At 35.1% G+C, this 18328-nt stretch overlaps 1 protein-coding gene across 1 annotated transcript in view; it reads right to left on the reverse strand.

Annotated features, from left to right (window-relative positions):
- The window catches only part of Dhc93AB (Dynein heavy chain at 93AB), a 295262-nt gene that overhangs the window by 16069 nt on the left and 260865 nt on the right, over positions 1 to 18328 (reverse strand). The window contains exons 43-46 of the mRNA XM_072526597.1: positions 13880 to 14196; positions 10540 to 10742; positions 4768 to 4979; positions 4264 to 4665 (exon numbers count right to left, since the gene is read on the reverse strand). Coding sequence (XP_072382698.1) covers positions 4264 to 4665; positions 4768 to 4979; positions 10540 to 10742; positions 13880 to 14196 — 1134 coding nt within the window. The remainder of the gene's footprint in view (positions 1 to 4263; positions 4666 to 4767; positions 4980 to 10539; positions 10743 to 13879; positions 14197 to 18328) is intronic.

Consider the following 18328-nt stretch of genomic DNA (forward strand, 5'->3'; position numbering starts at 1 on the left):
AAATTAAAATTTTCTATTAGGTTCTCATCTGCTCGTCCGTGCTGCCACTCCCCCACAAGAATTCCTTCTTTATTTTTATAGAAAATCATTTTCTGTTGGTAATGACTGCTTCTTTTTTTTTGTTACTTGGTAGAAATTCCTCATAAGTTTTTTATTAAAATTATCTTCATTTTTTTTTATATGTTGTAAATAAATTCTTTCTTTCTGTCTGCATAATGCTTTCACTTTTTGCTTGTTTCTTCTTCTTAGGGTGCCTGTCCGTTCCGAACGTTGGCGATCATTCTGGCTATGATGACTTTGTTGGTTACTATGCTATAGCAAGTCAGGATACTCTTCTTCGTCCTGGGGCCCTTTTTACTTCAATTTTACCTTGCAAAATGCATTGGAGTAGCTCATATCTATCTTAATTTCTCATTATATGTCCCAAGTACTGCAACTTGAGGCCCTTCACGATGTTGACCAAATCAGCGGTTATGTTCATCCTACGTAGTACTTTTTCATTGGTGATTTTGTCTGTTCATGGTATCTTTAGGATTCTTCTGTATAACTATAGCTTAAAAGTCTGAAGTTTTGATAGTGTTTCCGCCTGTAATGTCCACGTTTCTACTCCGTACAGAACCACTGAGTACACGTAACATTTAAGGAACCTTATTGTTGTTTCTAGGGTGAGGTCATGGCTCTTTAGAGCCTCTTCAAAAATGTCATCCGAGTGCAGATTGAATATCAGTGGTGAAATTATGAACCCCTATCTCACTCCACTTAACATTTTGATCTGATCTGTATATTCTCCGTCTATTCAGAGCACCGCTGATTAATTCCAATACAGGTTAGCCATTATTTTTAGGTCTCTTCTGTTTATAACTGTCCTCTTCAGCACTTCTATAATTTGTTCATGCCTTACTCTATCGAAAGCCTTCTTGGAGTCAATCAGGCATGCAAAAACATCACAGCTGACATCTCTATATTTCCGAAACAATACCTTCACGCTAATTTAAAGCTTCCCTCGTACCAACGGCATTCACAAATCCAAACTGATTGGGCGCAATCTGTTCCTCGCATTTCCGGTAAATTCTTTTGTGAATGACTTTTAAAAACAGTTCAGCAGATGGCTCATTATGCTTATGGCTTTTGGGCAATGGTACCAACTCCGATTTGAGCCACTCTACTGGTATTTTTTCTGCTTTCTATATTTCATTATTCGTCCGGTCCTCCGATTATTCGCGCCGAGGTGGAGTACGCTATAAAAATAGCAAAACTGGGCAAGGCCCCTGGACCGGATGGCATTACTACGGAAGCCCTAAAACTGTTGGATGATGACAACATCGACACTCTGGTAACAATCTTCAATGCCATATATGACACCGGCCACATTCCAACGGATTGGCTTTGTTCAACCTTCATAATGATCCCTAAATCACAAAGAGCGACAAGGTGCAAGGACCACAGACTGATTAGCTTGATGAGTCATTTACTTAAAATATTTCTTCGCATACTCCACACAAGAATGTTCAGAAAACTAGAAGAGCTGAGCGGCGAGACACAATTTGGTTTCAAGAAGGGACTCGGGACGCGCGAAGCATCATTCTGCTTGAATACCCTGGTACAAAACGGTATGGACCAACGAAAAGATATAGTCATCACATTCCTCGACTACGAAAAAGCTTTTGACACCGTAAAACACGATGAAATAATAAAAATGCTACACAATGCTGATATTGATGAGAAAGATATAAGAGTTATCCAGAATCTCTATTGGAATCAAAAGGCACGTGTGAGGCTGAACAAATCAACAAACACAGAGGAATTCGAAATTTTACGAGGGGTGCGACAGGGGTGTATTTTGTCTCCTATGCTGTTCAACCTCTATGTGGAGAATGTTTTTGCAGAGGCACTTGAAGGCACTGATTGTGGTATAAAGGTCAACGGGTACCCGATAAATAACATTCGTTACGCTGACGACACCGCAATAATCACAGATAACGAACATGATATGCAGTTGATACTAAATAAAATAAACACCACAGGAAAAACATATGGCCTGAAGATAAATGCTGGAAAAACAAAATGCATGACAATAAGAAAGGGCGCATTTTTCAGAGTACAACTGCACGTAGATAATGCTCCAATCGAGCAAGTGAAAACGTTCAAATTCTTGGGAATGATGGTGAATGACCAATGGGATCCTCAACAAGAAATAAAATGCCGTACCGAACAAGCAAGACAAGCTTTTCTTAAATTTAAACCGCTACTTTGTAACCGCAATCTTTCCTTCAATCTCCGTTACAGAATGGTTAAGTGCTATGTATGGTCCATATTGTTATACGGCATGGAGACATGGACGTTGAAAATATCTTCCATTAACAAGTTGGAAGCCTTCGAAATGTGGACCTTGCGAAGAATGTTCCGCATACCATGGACAGATAGGGTGAGAAACGAGGAAGTCCTAAGAAGAGCAAATACTGAGAGAAAATTGCTCAGCTTGATCAGGGCACGAAAGATTGGATACCTGGGCCACATCCTGAGAGGGGAAAAATACGCAATCCCTCAACTAATTATCCAAGGAAAGATTGAGGGCAAGAGAGGAGTAGGTCGCAAACAAATGTCGTGGCTGCGAAATATAAAGAACTGGACAGGCGTAACTAACACTGGCGAACTTTTGCATGCCACAAAAGACAGACGTCTGACCTTAAGATAATTCGCCAACGCACTATAGGTGCACGGCACCATAAGAAGAAAATATTTCATTAAATATTTCAGTTATTGTTTTTATTTATTCTGCATCTAATAGCTTCAGCAGTTCTGTAGGAATTTCATTAAGTCTCGGTGCCTTTCCATCCTTCATTTGTCTGACGGCTGCCGTTATTTCTTCTGGTAAGATTTCGAATTTTCTTCAATGGTGGGTTCTTGTATTGTTCTAATGTGGAAAAGTTTCTCCAAGTATTCATACTTTCGACAGTTTTTTTACCCAGAAGGGCATGGTGTTACTGTCTTTCAACGTCATCTGGTCATTTTTAATTGTTTTTCGGCTTTACCTACGTTTTTCAGACTTTATGTCTTCCGTTTTCTCTGTAGTAATTCATGATCTACCTGGTTCTCATTTCGTCCATCCGGTGATCTTTAAGTTACCTTACAGATAAGTCCGAAGTGGAAGTATTTTCAACTAAAATTGTAGTTGATTGCTATTAAAAATAGTAAATAATTTTAAAATGCCATAAGAAAATAGCCAGTGAACAATATTTTACAGATTTATTTAAAAAAATGTATAGTATTCTTTTCACAATATTACCACTAATTAAGAACCCGAAAGATTATGAAACTTCATTTATAGCTGTGTTAAAACTATTAATCTTTAAAAAATCACATTAAACAACACTATACAGTAGGTATCAAAAACACAAGATAATAATCTTATCCTTACCCTACCAAAAAATATATACAAAAAAATATATATAAAACGATAAAAAAAAACAAACATTTTAAATATTTATTTACCAACTTAAATGGGAGAAGAGATTTAATGAGAAAAGAGGCAATCAACCAACAGAGTTGAATAGAAGAATAGAACTAACGTGGACAGCTTACGGAAAAGTGGGAGAAGTCTTTATATCAGATATTCTCATGTACTTGAAAAGAAAGGTCTTTGATCAATGTATACTCCCAGTTCTAACGTATGGAGCAGAAACATTGACTCGTACCACAAAAGTAATCAATAAGATTCAAGTGGCACAAAGAGCAATGGAGAGATCAATGTTGAATATATCCCTGTCTAATTGAGTTTCAAATTAAATAGTTAGGAGAAAAACTAGTGTTACCAAGGTGGGCCAAGAACATTTTCGAATGGAGACCTAGACACGATGCTTATCGTATTCATAGACGTCCTCCAACAAGGTGGTCGGACGACATCAAGCGCATCCAGAACAAGTGCATTCAATTTGCTTCAAGATTGGATGCAATATAATTATTTGCGGGAGGCCTTATATTTAGCAGTGGACTCAAAAAGGCTAATGATGACGACGAAGAATGAACATTAACCACAGTTTCAGTTAAAAATGCGAATATTTTGATACGTTTCAAAAATACTAAGAACATTATACTTGTACTAAAACTGTTAAGCTTCCAAGAATCGCACTAAACAGCGTACACAGTACACAAAAATACAACTTGAAGTTACACAAGTAAAGTTAATTTGAAGTTACACAATATCTAGAATACAATAGGCGTCGTATGTCATAATAAAAATATATAATGGTAGAAACAACTTACCAAGTCAGGTTGCATAAGCTCTTCCAAATATGTAATACACAGTCGTCTATCCCAGTCATCCGTTATATGTCCTCCGTACATAATTTCCCCGAATAAATACCTAAGGTCCTCCCATGGAACTTTGGAATTAGCCTCTAAGTAATTATAGAGCACAAACACACTAATAGTAAGATCACCGACATTAAACGGATATATTTTGTTCCATCCTTGTGGACCAAACTTCCTTCGCTCAGCCACCACAGCGTGAAAGTAACACAATGAAAATAATATAACTTTAAATTCGGCTTCCTTTCCACACTGTTCGAGGGTCTCCTGATTAAAGTTTGAAAGTGCTTTGTGAATGTTTGCCTGCATGCCTGTAGGTGGTTCGTTAGTGATTTTAATTGAAGATTCTAGTATGCCCTGAAAAATATTTATTGAAAAATATACAATATATAAAAATCTACAATACATACAAATAAAATATATAAGTGATACTGTTTTTATTGTTTAAGGATATTATACCTGTGGGATTATATGTGCACTTGCACTAGCTGCAGGTTCAGCACTCACGAATACTCTATAATCAGGATGAGATCCTTCAGCATATTGCTCAAGTTTTTTTTCCAAAGCTGGCAACCATTTTTTGACGAGATGGATATTTTGCAAGACTACCCAATGTCCGCTTTTAGCTGCGACTTCCATTGCATTTTCAGCAATTACTTCTTGGCCTTGACCTGTAAATAATGAACTAAGTAGATATTATAATTAACAAAACATACCTAAAATCAAAGGAATTAGTAATATGATGAGCAAATGTTCGCTTCTTATTCATTTAATATGTGTAACTGTGAAACTGAGTGTCAGAATACGGATAGTAAATCAGGACATAGAAAGAGTAAAGAGATTTAAGTACTTAGGATGCTGGCTTAATGATAAATAGGATCCTGATAATGAAGTTAAAATTAGAATCTAAATAGCAAGAAGTACGTTCTTCAAAATGAAAGCACTATTCTGCAATATAGACCTTAAGACCAATGTGAGCTTCACTAATTACATTTTTACATAAATCTTTGATCATATGAATTTTAAACTCCTTTACAGATATGTCAAGCCCAACTCATCTGAAACTTGAGAAGTGGAAAAGAATAATGAAACATAAATATTAGTATAGCAGAAAACAGAATAATTAAATTACCCGAAGACAAATCATCAACTGGAAGAAGTATAAGTGGACGTAGATACAGATGAATTGATAATATTTCAACAAAATACGAGATAATATTGAAGTCAAACAGATATTGTATCTAAATAAAGAAGAAGAAAAAAAAGAAGAAGGCGAACATGCTCTAAATATCTTAAAATATGTTCATATTTTGGCATTAAACGGTACTATACCTAGACACCAAATTTTTCACAATTCAAGACAATTTCGTCTTACTTTTATCATTTTTTATCATATGCAGCCAAAAAATTTGCCAAAAGACAAAAAAGCTAATACAAACAAGAGACACATAGACAAGAACTAGGGGACTCTAATACAGATGAATTAGAGGAATTTTTCACTCGCCCATGTGCTCCGTTCCAAAAACAAACACTGGAGATCGAAAATCAGGGTCTACAAAACTATTACCAGACCGATAGTATATTATGTATACAGTGTCTAAAGCACTCTGTAGCTACTACTAACAACGATCATCTGTATAGCTGTATTAAGAGTTGAAAACACCCGAGAGGATGAAAGGGTTATACAGTATTGCTAAGTCATCAAAGAACTTGACCCACGTGCTGCAGATTAAGAGTGCGGATGGAATAGTGGTAAGAACCGATGTTAAAATAAAGCAAAGATGGTATACGCACTTTGAACAGTTGCTAACTAAAGAACACCAGAGGAGAGACAGAGGATGCGGGATCCAAATTGATAATGTTAGTACTGGGGATAGCGAGAGACGAAGTTATCGAGGCGTTAAATATGATGAAGAATGGTAAGGCAGTGGAACCTGATAGAATACCTGTGGAGGTTTGGAAGGCTCTAGGAGAGTAAGCGGTTGATATTTTGTGGCGAATAATGAGTAAGATATATGAGGAAGAAAGGATTCCCAATGCATGGAGAGATAGAGTGTGTGTAATGTTATCATTGAAAAAAGATAAAGGGGACATTCAGGACTGTAAAAACTATAGAAGGGTAAAATTAATGTCGCACACAATGAAAATTTGGTAGAGAGCTGCAGAACGAAGGTTAAGGAGAGAGACATCGATAGGAGAAGAATAGTTTGGGTTTATGCCATGAAAGAGGACAACGGATGCCTTGTTTGCTTTGAGACAGTTGATTCAGACAGAGAAATTCAGCGAGAAAAAAGCTACATTTGGTATTTATAGATCTTAAGAAGGCGTACGACATAGTTCCTAGACAAGAGCTATGGAGATGTATGAGAGGGAAATGAGTTTCCAAAGTAAGGACTGCTTTCGGATCGACAGAAAGATCCAGTGACGGTTGGTGTGCATCAAGGCTCTTCACTGTGTCCTTACCTGTTCTTGTTATGGATGTACTGACAGTGAAAATAAGGGAGGGTGGTCAATGCTCTTTGCTGATGATATCGTGTTAATAGAGGAGAGCAAAGAAATGTTGGAGGAGAAGTTGAAGTGTTGGAGAAGGGCTATTGAAGAGGTAGGACTTAAGGTTAGCAAGTCAAAAATGGAGTATACGTGGTTGAAAGAAAGAGGAATGGTTAAAACATAGAATTGCTTGAAGAAAAACTAGGACGAGTAGGAAAATTTAAATACATTGGCTTAATCATAACGAAAAATGGGACCCTAGATATAGAAATTGCCCACAGGATATAGGCTGGTTGATTTAACTGGAAGCGAATGAGCGGGGTACTTTGCGTTCAAAAAATCGGGGAAGAGTTAAAACGAAAGATATACAAGAGTTTGGTGAGATCTGCGTTTCTGTAGGGCAGTAAAGTGTGGCCTGTAAAGAAGATTTAGGAAAAGAAGATGGAGGTGGCTGAAATGTAAATGTTACGGTGGATGTTGGATGAGAATAGAAGGAACAGGATCAGAAACGACTTGATTAAGGAAATAGCCGTTGTGACTACAGTCTCAAAAAAGATTCAAGAACAAAGACTGAAATGGTTTGGTCATGTCAGACGCAGAGACGAAAAGTATGTGGGACGGAGAATAGAGCTGTTAGATGTTAATAGAAGGAAAAGTAGAGAAAACCTAAGGAGAAGATTAAAGGAGAGATCGAAAAAGAATAGAATGGGTCAGACAGAAAACCAAGGTTACTGATGTAATTCATAGAATTAAATCTTAAAAATGGCAGTGGGCGTCACATTTAGCGAGAAAAACTGACAATAGGTGATCCACTAAAATTACACTGTGGTATCCAAGAGGCGTTAAGAGACCAAGAAGGCGTCAAAATTTAAGATGGGACTATGACATAAGGAAACAAGCCGGTACAACATGGCACAGAAAAAAGAATTTTAGACAACCATGGGCAGATATGCAGAATGAATATGTAAGAGAGGCTACACCATAATTGATAGAATATGCTGAGAATGATGATGATGATGATGATGATGATATATATAATTATATATATATATATATATATATATATATATATATATACTAAGTATGTTGATAACAAATAGAACATTTATGTAATGCTTTCATTTTTAGTAGTCAGCACGGGCCCAGTTATTGACACTTCGAATATTTTTGCTGTTTTATAAGAAAAGAAGGAATCCGTAAATACTAATCAGTACGCTATTTGATAGATGGCGCATTCTTGTTTGTGGGTAATGTAGGTATTGGTTTTGTATTTGCTGCAGACCTTAGAGTAGGAAATTTTACTCGTCCACATTCCCTACTCTAAGCTGCAGACGTTGGCTTGCGATTATTGACACCATCGTACAATGTAAGTTTCTTAACAATTTTCTTAAGAATGCAGTAGGTTTGTGATTTGCTATTATTAGCCCCTATCCATTATAAGTGCAGTATTAAGTAAGGCCACTTTTAAGAATAGTATTTTTACTGAAATTTTGTGTTTCTTTTTGCGTATTTTTTAAGTGGTTATTAAAAATAAAAGAGTGCCGATTACTATAGGTTTTGAGGAAATAATAACTGAAACTCCGGAATTACTGGTGAGATGTAGTTATCGGCATCAGAAATATTAATTGACTTTTCCATTATTAATTATTAAACTTTTAAGATGATTACATATAGATATGAAAAAATAATTTTTTTTTGTAAAGTGAACACTCCACAGATTGTTTAAAATGCCAAAAGTCAAAAGAGATACTAAATATCAAAAAAGATATACCGAGCAAGTCCTCCAGAGTGCATTAACAGATATTGGAAATGGAATGCCCAAGAAACTGGCAGCAAGGAAATATGGTATTCCCAGACAAACCCTTCAACATAGGCTGAGTGACAAATTCAAAAAAATTGGCCACGGCCTGCAACGTACTTAACAAAACATGAGGAAGATGTGTTGGATAAGTGGATTACTGACTGCCACAGGAAAGATTTCCTCAGAAAAAGGGACGATATTCAGTCTTCAGTGAAAACTTTCTTGGACGCCGATCCACGTAAGACTCCATTCAAAGACGACCAACTTGGAAGACACTGGTATGAAGCCTTCTTTAAGAGTCATCCAAACTTGACCCTGAGAACTCCAGAAGCGGTGACTAAAGCAAGCAGCTGCGTTTCTTAGGACATAAAAAACTGGTTTTCCAACATCGAAAATTATTTAAAGGAGAAAAATTATTTCAATATATTGCAAGATCCAAAAAGAGTATTCAACGGGGATGAAACTTGTTTCCTCTTTTGTCCTAAGGAAAATAAAGTTGTTGCTCCTCGCGGTGCTAAAAATGTTTACCAGATGAATCAAGGAACAGCAAAGGCTAACATTACTGTGATGTGTTCACCTTCTCAGCTGCTGACTCAGTAACTCCTCCGATGATCATTTATTCCTATAAGAGGCTTCCTGCTGCTGTTGGTAAAAGTGTTCCTGATGCGTAAGGAATAGAAACAAGTGACAATAGCTGGATGAAATCTGAATTATTTGTAGACTATATTTCAAGTATACCCCATCCCAATCTTTGGGAACGAAAACAAAATACACTTTCCCGTCATTCTTTTTGTGGAGGGTCACAAATCAAACTCACATAAGCTATGAACTAAGTATCCTTTGTACGAGGCTTTAAATAATACTTATTGCATTATATACAAATGCTACCAGAATCCTTTAACCAGCAGATGCTAGCTGCTTTAAACATCTGAGAAATGCCTTGTTGGAAACGTTCGGTTCTGAAATGGCGAAGAAATAATCGCTTCATTGGATTGACCAAAACTTATTTTGCATCAATATTAGAAGATTCCTTAAGGTCACTCAAGAGTTCTTCAATTTGTAATGGTTTTTAAGCTTGCGGATTGTGTCCCTGGAATGTCGAATCCAATGACTTTTGGAAACAAGACAACAGGATCAGATATATAGCTGTTCGAAATGGGAATTGATCGAGAACTATCGTATGTAGGAGGTAAAAAAAGTCAAGAAAGAGAGTGCCACATTCAATGTAACACGCCAAACAATTGTGATTCTATCGTGGAAGCTGCTGATCACGGGTTTCGCGACACTTTGCTATGGCAACTGACACCAGAGCGAAAGTCTAGTTGGTAGAAAATAAAAGTCATGAAGAAGGAAGAAAATAGGAAAAAGCGTGAAATGAACAAAATGACCAAAGTAACAAATATGGCAGAAAAAACAAAAAACGTCAGCAACTTAACAGCATTTTTGACGAAAAACGAAGCTCCAATGACCAAAAAATCCATTATATCAACCCAGCGGAGTTCTCCAAGTTCAAGTAATCTAAGCAACGAGGAGATGGGCACAATATCAATGCGCTTCCCTAAGGATAATATCATTCGTAATAAGGGATTGTGTTTTATATTATGTACGAAAAATGCAACAGTAGCATAGCAAATGTTGGAATTAAGTGCCAGAACTGTATGAAAAGGTACCATTACCTACAAATGCCTGCTAAAAAAAGATTTATACACATCTCATTATTTATGAAAAGTATGCCAAAGATAAAAGTTCTCGAAATTGGGATTTTTTTCTTGTGGAATTCGAAAAAATTTTTCTCGGGACATTTCTCTAAAGTGCCAATAACTGGGTGTGTTACCGTATATTTTTTTAAATATTAATAAAACTTTATACAAAATAGGTACAAACAAAATAAATATGTTAGGATGTATATTGAAATATATCACATACACTGAAATACAGACCTAAACTGACGTTGTGAAAATTTTGTTTCTCTGCTGTAAATCCCATTTTCTCTCCCAAGTTTTCAACGTCCTTTAAAGGATTTACTCCGGGAGATAATATAAAAAATATCGGCGTAGACGGACTAGTTTCCTCATATGACTTCTCAAATTCTACCGTCTTGTTTTCTACATATTTTGTACCCAATTTTTCCTCTATAAATGCCCTAAATTAAAAAAATATTTGTATATTATTATGAATTGTTTATTAATTTTAAAAATTAAACTGCAAGACATAAGTTACGGATATAGCTAAATTAAATAAACAATAATACAATTGTACAACTGTATAAATCAACTAATTCACTTATCTTTACCAAAAACTAACACTACTTTTTTATTTTTTGTTATTCAAGGAAATAAATATTTAAATTAAATTAAATTTATAAGCTGTTTATAGTTTATTATCCCATGAAACGAAGCCGAAAAATCACTTGAAAAATCAAAAAATTACTGGGCGCTATTTTTTAACTGGAATATCTGGGGGGTGTCTATAGAAACGGCGTATTATCTCGTGGTTATCGAAACTTCTACTGCGTCATGACATTTCAGCAAAAAAAAATGGGACTTTTTTCATTCATTTCAATATTGTAAAAAAACTACGCATTCCAGTTAAAAACGTTAAACAGACGACTTTCTTGAAAATACTTTCTCTTTAAAATGAGATTTTTTAAATTAAAAAATGTTTATAAACAAAAAAACGGTTCACTATATGTATAGAGAAGTATTAACAAAAAATGTTCAGAATAACGTAAATATTTCTAAAATTAAAAAATATATAGGGTGCCCCATTAAAAAAAAATGGAAGTTATAAGCAACTTCTGGTATAACTCGGTATAATTTAATTCCGTATAACCGGAAGTAGCAAATTGATGAAAATATTTAGTTCACTCTTCAAACCCCTTCATTCCAATTTTCAGGATTCAGTTAAATTTAGCTCTCGAGATATTTTTTATTGGCCGTTTATCTGTATATGATCTTGTATATTATCTAAAAGAAAATAACTAGAGAGATAAAAAAATCAAATTAGGATAGGAGAAAGTAAAAAAACGAAGCGAAAAATAGAGTAGAACTTGTAAAGATGTTCCAGAAAATAATCGAGAAAGAAGATTCGCTGATATGGCCAGTCAGTCATTCACCGTCTAAAAACGCTGAAGCTCCCAATGTCCCACAATGAAAGGGGGTAATAGAGAGAGACACTTCAAAATAGAAGACGATTTGAGTCCGATAAAATTATATTAAATTTTACTGTTGTAATTGTAAGACAAATAAAAAGGGAACACTGGCAGAGCTTTTCAAAACAGATGGAACACGACTTCTTCGGAACACAAAAAGAAATATGGAGAATGATCAAAGGACAAAGAAAAGAGATGAACGAACTAATAAAAACGAAACAGATTCAGAAGGAACCATGGGTAGACTACTTTCGATCCCTATTTGCTAAAGGTGGCGATAATGAACCATCAAACACCAGAGGTGGCGACAAACGAAGAAATAAATATTGAGGAGGAAGAGGTAAAGGAAGCATTAAGGAAATTAAAAAATAGAAAATTACCAGGAGAGGACAGAATACCGAACGAACTCCTAAAGTACGGAGGACCAGATCTGACCAAACAACTATTAAAACTAATCCAAAAAATAATAGAATAAAACAGAATTCCTCAAGAATGGAGATCAAGCATCCTAATACCTCTCTTCAAAAAGAGAGACAAATCGGACCCGGAAAATTTTAGAGGAATTAATTTATTAAACACAACACTAAAATTGACAATCAAAGTGATAACAAATAAACTGAATGAAATTATAACACCAGCAGAAGAACAACAAGGTTTTATTTAGTTCGGGAAGATCATGCACCGACGCTATATTTATAATGCGGCAAGCGCAAGAGAAATTATTAGAATATAACAAACCGGCATATCTATGTTTCGTGCACCTTAAGAAGGCATTTGACCGGGTCAAAATAAAGGACGCTATCCCCTTATTGTACGCAAGAGAGATACCTGTAGGAATTATCAAAACGATCGAAAATATCTATGAAAACAACACAATAAAAGTAAAAGTGGAAGAAGAACTAACTGACCCTATTGAAGCTGGCAATGGGATAAGACAGGGAGATTCCCTGAGTCTTCCATTGTTTAACCTGATTATGGATGAAATAATAAAAAAAGTAAGAACTAAAAAGGGATACCAACTGGGAGAAAAACAACTTAAAATAATCTGCTACGCAGACGACGTAATACTACTCTCTCAAAGTGAAGACGATTTACAACGTATGCTGCACCAATTTAATATAATTGCCAGAAAATTTAACAGGTTAACTTTCCCAAAAAAAGACAAAATGCATGGTTACAACAGCAAATTTACTAAGATGTAAATTGAAGCTGAAAGGTCAGATAATAGAACAAGTGATGGAGTTTAAATATCTAGGCATCACATTATCTAGCTACGGAAAGCTCGAAACTGAAGTGGAAGATCAAGTGAATAGAGCAAACAGGGCCCCAGGCTGCCTGAATGAAACATGGGGAAATAAAAATATCGGGAAAGAAATAAAAGTCAGAATTTACAAAACAGTCATCAGACCAATAATGACATACGCGGCAGAAACACGATCGAAAATAAAAAGGTCAAAGATGATGTGAGAAACACCAGAGATGAAAACACTTAGAAAAATTTATTGCAAGACACTTTTGGACAGAGCGAGAAGACCGTATGTACGAAGTAGATACAAAGTGAAGAACATCAAGAACTGGGTAAAAAATAGAAGAGTAGAATGGAACGATCATATAAGCCGAATAACAACAATAGAGTAATAAAGACGGGAGACGGTTCCCCAATAGGAAGACGATCAATAGGAAGACCACGAAAACGATGGAACGACAACTTACTGGGGGCACAATGAATAATAGACAGAGTCATGTCTACATATAAAGAAAAAGTAATTTAATACTAAGGTAGAAGTACTAGCTGTCCTGATCTAAGACTGTACAGAGGAGCTCTATCCTGAATAGGACTCTATGCAGAACGGACTTTGTGGGGAAGTTCTAGTTGTCGATACGACGCATCCCAGTGGCTAATAGAGAACGTCCTACGGATATAATAAATTTTTTAGTAGATTCTAAAAATAAAGTCGAATAAAGTTCCATTAAACAATATTTAACCGTATATCATTACTCTAAGTTTGGTCACTCTGTATATTTTCGTATATTTTCACCACTTATATCCTATGCCACAACATTTTTAAATATTTTACCAATTGATGGAAAAAAATTAGCAATATTATATGTTAAATATCACCGCTTACATCATTGCATATATCATTCTATCAGGCCGTAAAGCTCTCATCATACATAATCTCTGCAAGGCTGTTTTACTTTTCCATTCTTGGGGAAATTTTTCTCTTTCTGGACTTTCACATTCTACCAGTTTTTTCCATCGCTTTGGGGACATCTCAATATCTCTGTCAAGGTTTCTGAACTCGTCTTTTGTGGCAAGGCTGCAAATTCCTCCCCAACTCGTGTTAGAAAGGAAATCTACAGGACTTGTCACATGCGGTTTGATAGGGAATCTTAAAAGAAAATCTAGATCTGTTGAGAGGATTTCTTCACTCATTAACAGAATCTAAAATTAAAAATAATTTAAAATAACTTTCACATATCAATTAGGTTATTATAATTTAAAAGGGGAAAAAATTTTGACTAAGCATATAAAATAATACGTTCAAACAGAAGATGAACTACAGATTCAAAAGTCATACAACAACCCAAAATAACTTACTACTTGTAGAGCTGCCGGAGGTAGATTCTTTTTAATGTTAAGTAGATAAGTGAGAATAAGAGAACGAATCTCTACTAATCGAAGTATATGTTTTTTTTCTAATTTGTAAAACAAATGTAAGGTGGATTTGTCAAATTAACCCATACCTTACTCTAGCTTCGATGACTTACCATTCTAGGGGGCCGTGGAATAATTTGAACATTCGAATCATAACGTAGCGCTATCGAGAAATCTCCAGGCATTGAAGCGAACGATATAAATACAGAATAATTTAATGTAAGTTAAATGTTACCGTTACTTGTAGAGTAAGTCTAAAATATAATGAAGAGCACAGGGAAAGAACTTGATAAGCCCAATTTTTAACATTTTTCGTTTTTAATACCACTTTGCAGCTTTCACCCTCCGTCGGTCGCATGTGTATCAAAATAATACAAGCTCGCCGATTTTCAATGCTATTATTGAACCCTAAAGTAAGGAGAACCCACCTTCATAGTACTTTCCTATACCGGTTTAGTCTACCGCTCAATTGTATTCGTAACGTCCTAGTGATTGAGTGTGTTTACATACAAGCGTTTTGTATCATATTGATACATTGCGACATAACGTGTAAGTTGTTTTACTTTGGTCGTATTTTAGGCTATTTTCGACCTAATTATTATAGGTAAGTGTTATTTTATATTTTTATTTTCAGTATAATGGCTGCAAAGCGCATTTACAACCTAAATAATCCGAATGATGTAGAATATCTTCAAAAATTTATGTTAGACGAGGACGAAAATGAAGATGCCCCTAACCAAGTGGAAGATTTCGAGGATAAATCGGACACAGATGCGGAAGATCAGCCAACTAATGAAAGAGTTGGTGACTCTGACACTGAAGAGAGTGGGACAGAGGAAGAACCAGATTTACACGACAATTTATTTTACTTTGGAAAAGATACAGACGTCAGGACAAACTACAAAACTAGACACGATCACATATTATAATAAAACCAAGTCACGTGTCGACGTTGTCGATAAGCTTTGCGCTTCTTACAACGTTGCTAGAAGCACACGTCGTTGGCCTATGGTCGTCTTTTTTTCCATGCTGAACGTTGCAGGCATTAGTGCCCAAGTGATTTCAATCCGAAATGGACAGGAGGATATACGGCGTCGCCTTTTTCTTCGGAAACTAGGCCATGAGTTAGCCTTACCACAATTACAAAAAAGAAGTCTTATGACACAAGGTATACCACGTTCTCTTTCTGAAGCGCTCAGCAGATTTAGACCAACGGAAGAGCCCAATGAAGAAGCTGGACTAGTGGTTGCAGAAGATGTAGCTCAAACAAAGCGTCGTCGCTGTGCTTTATGTTACACATCACGAACGACCAGATTGACCAAAATACTTTGCAAGAATTGTAAACGATATGTTTGTGGCGAGCATACAACTTCAGTGTGCACATCATGTCACTCAAGGTTACAAGAACAAGAAGACTCAAGTGACATATAAGTGACAGATCGCCACCGCAATGAACTGAAATAAAGATTTTTTTTGGTTTGGTTTGAAATGTTTATAAGAAAATAATATATTTTATGTTTGCATCATATATGAAGGCAACATTTTATTTTTATCAATTTATAATGTAAGAAATCAAATCATTTTATACGAGTACTTGGGTTATATTTCTGTATAAGTTACCGTTTTTTGATAATATATAAATGTTTTAAATCCTACTAAAAGATTAAAATATAAAAATAATAAAAAACACAACTAAAATACCACAAATATCTGACTACGTGTTAGTAAATTTTATAATCACGTACCAAACAGATACATTGCAACCGTTGCTGTCCATAGCTTTTTACCCGTAAGTCACGTCTTCGGATTTACATACACAAATAGTTTTTTTGTTATCACAATGTATTTACACAAACAAAAAAGGAGGAACAAAATGAATTATTGGATGTAATCTACAACTACGCTTGATACAAAAACTATTGCTGTTACTGTAATTTTAAGTCAAAGTTAGATGTATCATTTTGATACATTGCGACAGCTTTTATAGAAGAGTAAGTTGCACCGATGGAAGGTTAATTACATAGATTCTAAAGGCGGGTACACATATGCGAGCAGAACTGTTCGCGAACCGTTTGTGAACGCTATATTCGTTAATTTGTACGACGGGACGAACCGCTTGCGAGCTGTTCGTTCGTTGCTCGTCAGGAACCACCGCCTGTCGGTTTTTGGGACGAACACAAAGAATGTTCGCAGAACTATAAATTGTGTCTATAAATTGTTTCTGCTAAGTGTGCGATGAGATCATTCGGTTAAACAAAATTGCTGAACGAGCGCGGCTTATTTAAAAGTAATTAGAGAAATTAATCACAGATAATCTAAACAAAATACCGAAATGTTTAGATTAACGAAGTAAATTAATTCTCGGTTTGTTATTAGATAAAGTAACACAATACAAAGTAATAACTTGATAAACCAAAGATATAAGTGTTTAAAAAATCCTTGTACGGGGAATTAACTTGTGTATTACACACAACACTGTGAGTTTAATAATTAATAGCTTTAGAATATCTCTTAATAATGTTAATAGCCCTGCCGGGGAAAAAGGGATAAAATAAAAAAAAAATCAAAACGTATTAAAGAAAAATTAAGAATTTTCAGAATATATGAAACAAATGTGGGTAAAATTCTTTCTGGAGACTGCAAAAAATGTTAATATAGATACCCGATCACTAACTAGTTTAAAATAATTAGTGTTGCCCAAATGCAAGAACAAGACTAGACTTAGACAGTCTTGGTCTTGGTCTTGCGCCAATACACCTGGTCTTGGTCTTGGTATTGCACTCCCGGTCTTAGTCTTGGTCTTGGTCTTGCAGCAAGAGTCTTGCAAGTCTTGCAGTTACCCATTAGCCTATTGCTATTTATTAAACGTTACTAGGGGAGTTTGAAGCCACGATCTAAGCGATCCGTGCCTATGCTCTAACTAACCCAGCTATCTACCATGCCCCACGAAAGTCAATCAAACATGGTTAAAACACAAAAAACCAAATTAATGACATAAACTTGACTGTATTTTAAACAACATTTTCATTGATGGACCTCCACCATATATGAAATGGAAATCTTAAAAAATATTGGTACCTACGTGTCAAAAATCCACATACAGGTATCAAGGGCACATATTATTTAGGTGATAAGATAACAAACTATAATCCACTTATTAAAGCAACATAAATGTTATTAACAATCTTAGCTCTACTTTTATATAAAAAACTAACTTGAAAAAATAAAGAATAGGTAAGAAAGCAATGATAATCAAAAGAAGTTATTTTAAATTAAGGAGATATCTACTTAATAAATACATTATTTTACCAAAATAAAGTAGTAGGAACATTTTTTTAGGAACCAGAATTTTGGTTTTTCAGGAATAAATATTTGTAATTCTTTTTTGTGAAAAGATATTAGATGCTTCCTTAAACCTGAAGTGTTTCTGTTTTTCATTTTCATTTTAACCTTTCTATGTAGGCACAATTTAAACAAAGCAATTTGGGTTGCATGAATTGTCAAATGAAGTTTAGTGATCTCGAAAAAGTAACTATTTTACTACTATAAATGTCCGTTACTATTCAATACCCTAAGTATCTAATAACAAACCGAGAATTATATATCGTTACTTCGTTATTCTAAATATTTCGGTATTTTGTTTACATCGTAAGCGACATTACTTATCTGTTATTAATAAACTTTTAGTCGCGCTCTTTCAGCAAATTTGGTTTAACCGAATGATCTCATCGCACACTCAGCAGAAACAATGTTTAGTCTTAGGCTGATAAGATTTGTTTATTTAGATTCCTTCTAACTAAATTATAATGGAAAAAAAATTGAATTAAGTGGGTGTCCGTAATAATAAGTGTTATATTTTTTATTAGCTAAGGTGACAAATTTTTAGAAATATTTTGATACGATATTATTGTCGGCGTAG

Source organism: Diabrotica undecimpunctata, chromosome 3 (genome assembly GCF_040954645.1).
Source record: "Diabrotica undecimpunctata isolate CICGRU chromosome 3, icDiaUnde3, whole genome shotgun sequence".
NCBI lineage: Eukaryota > Metazoa > Arthropoda > Insecta > Coleoptera > Chrysomelidae > Diabrotica > Diabrotica undecimpunctata.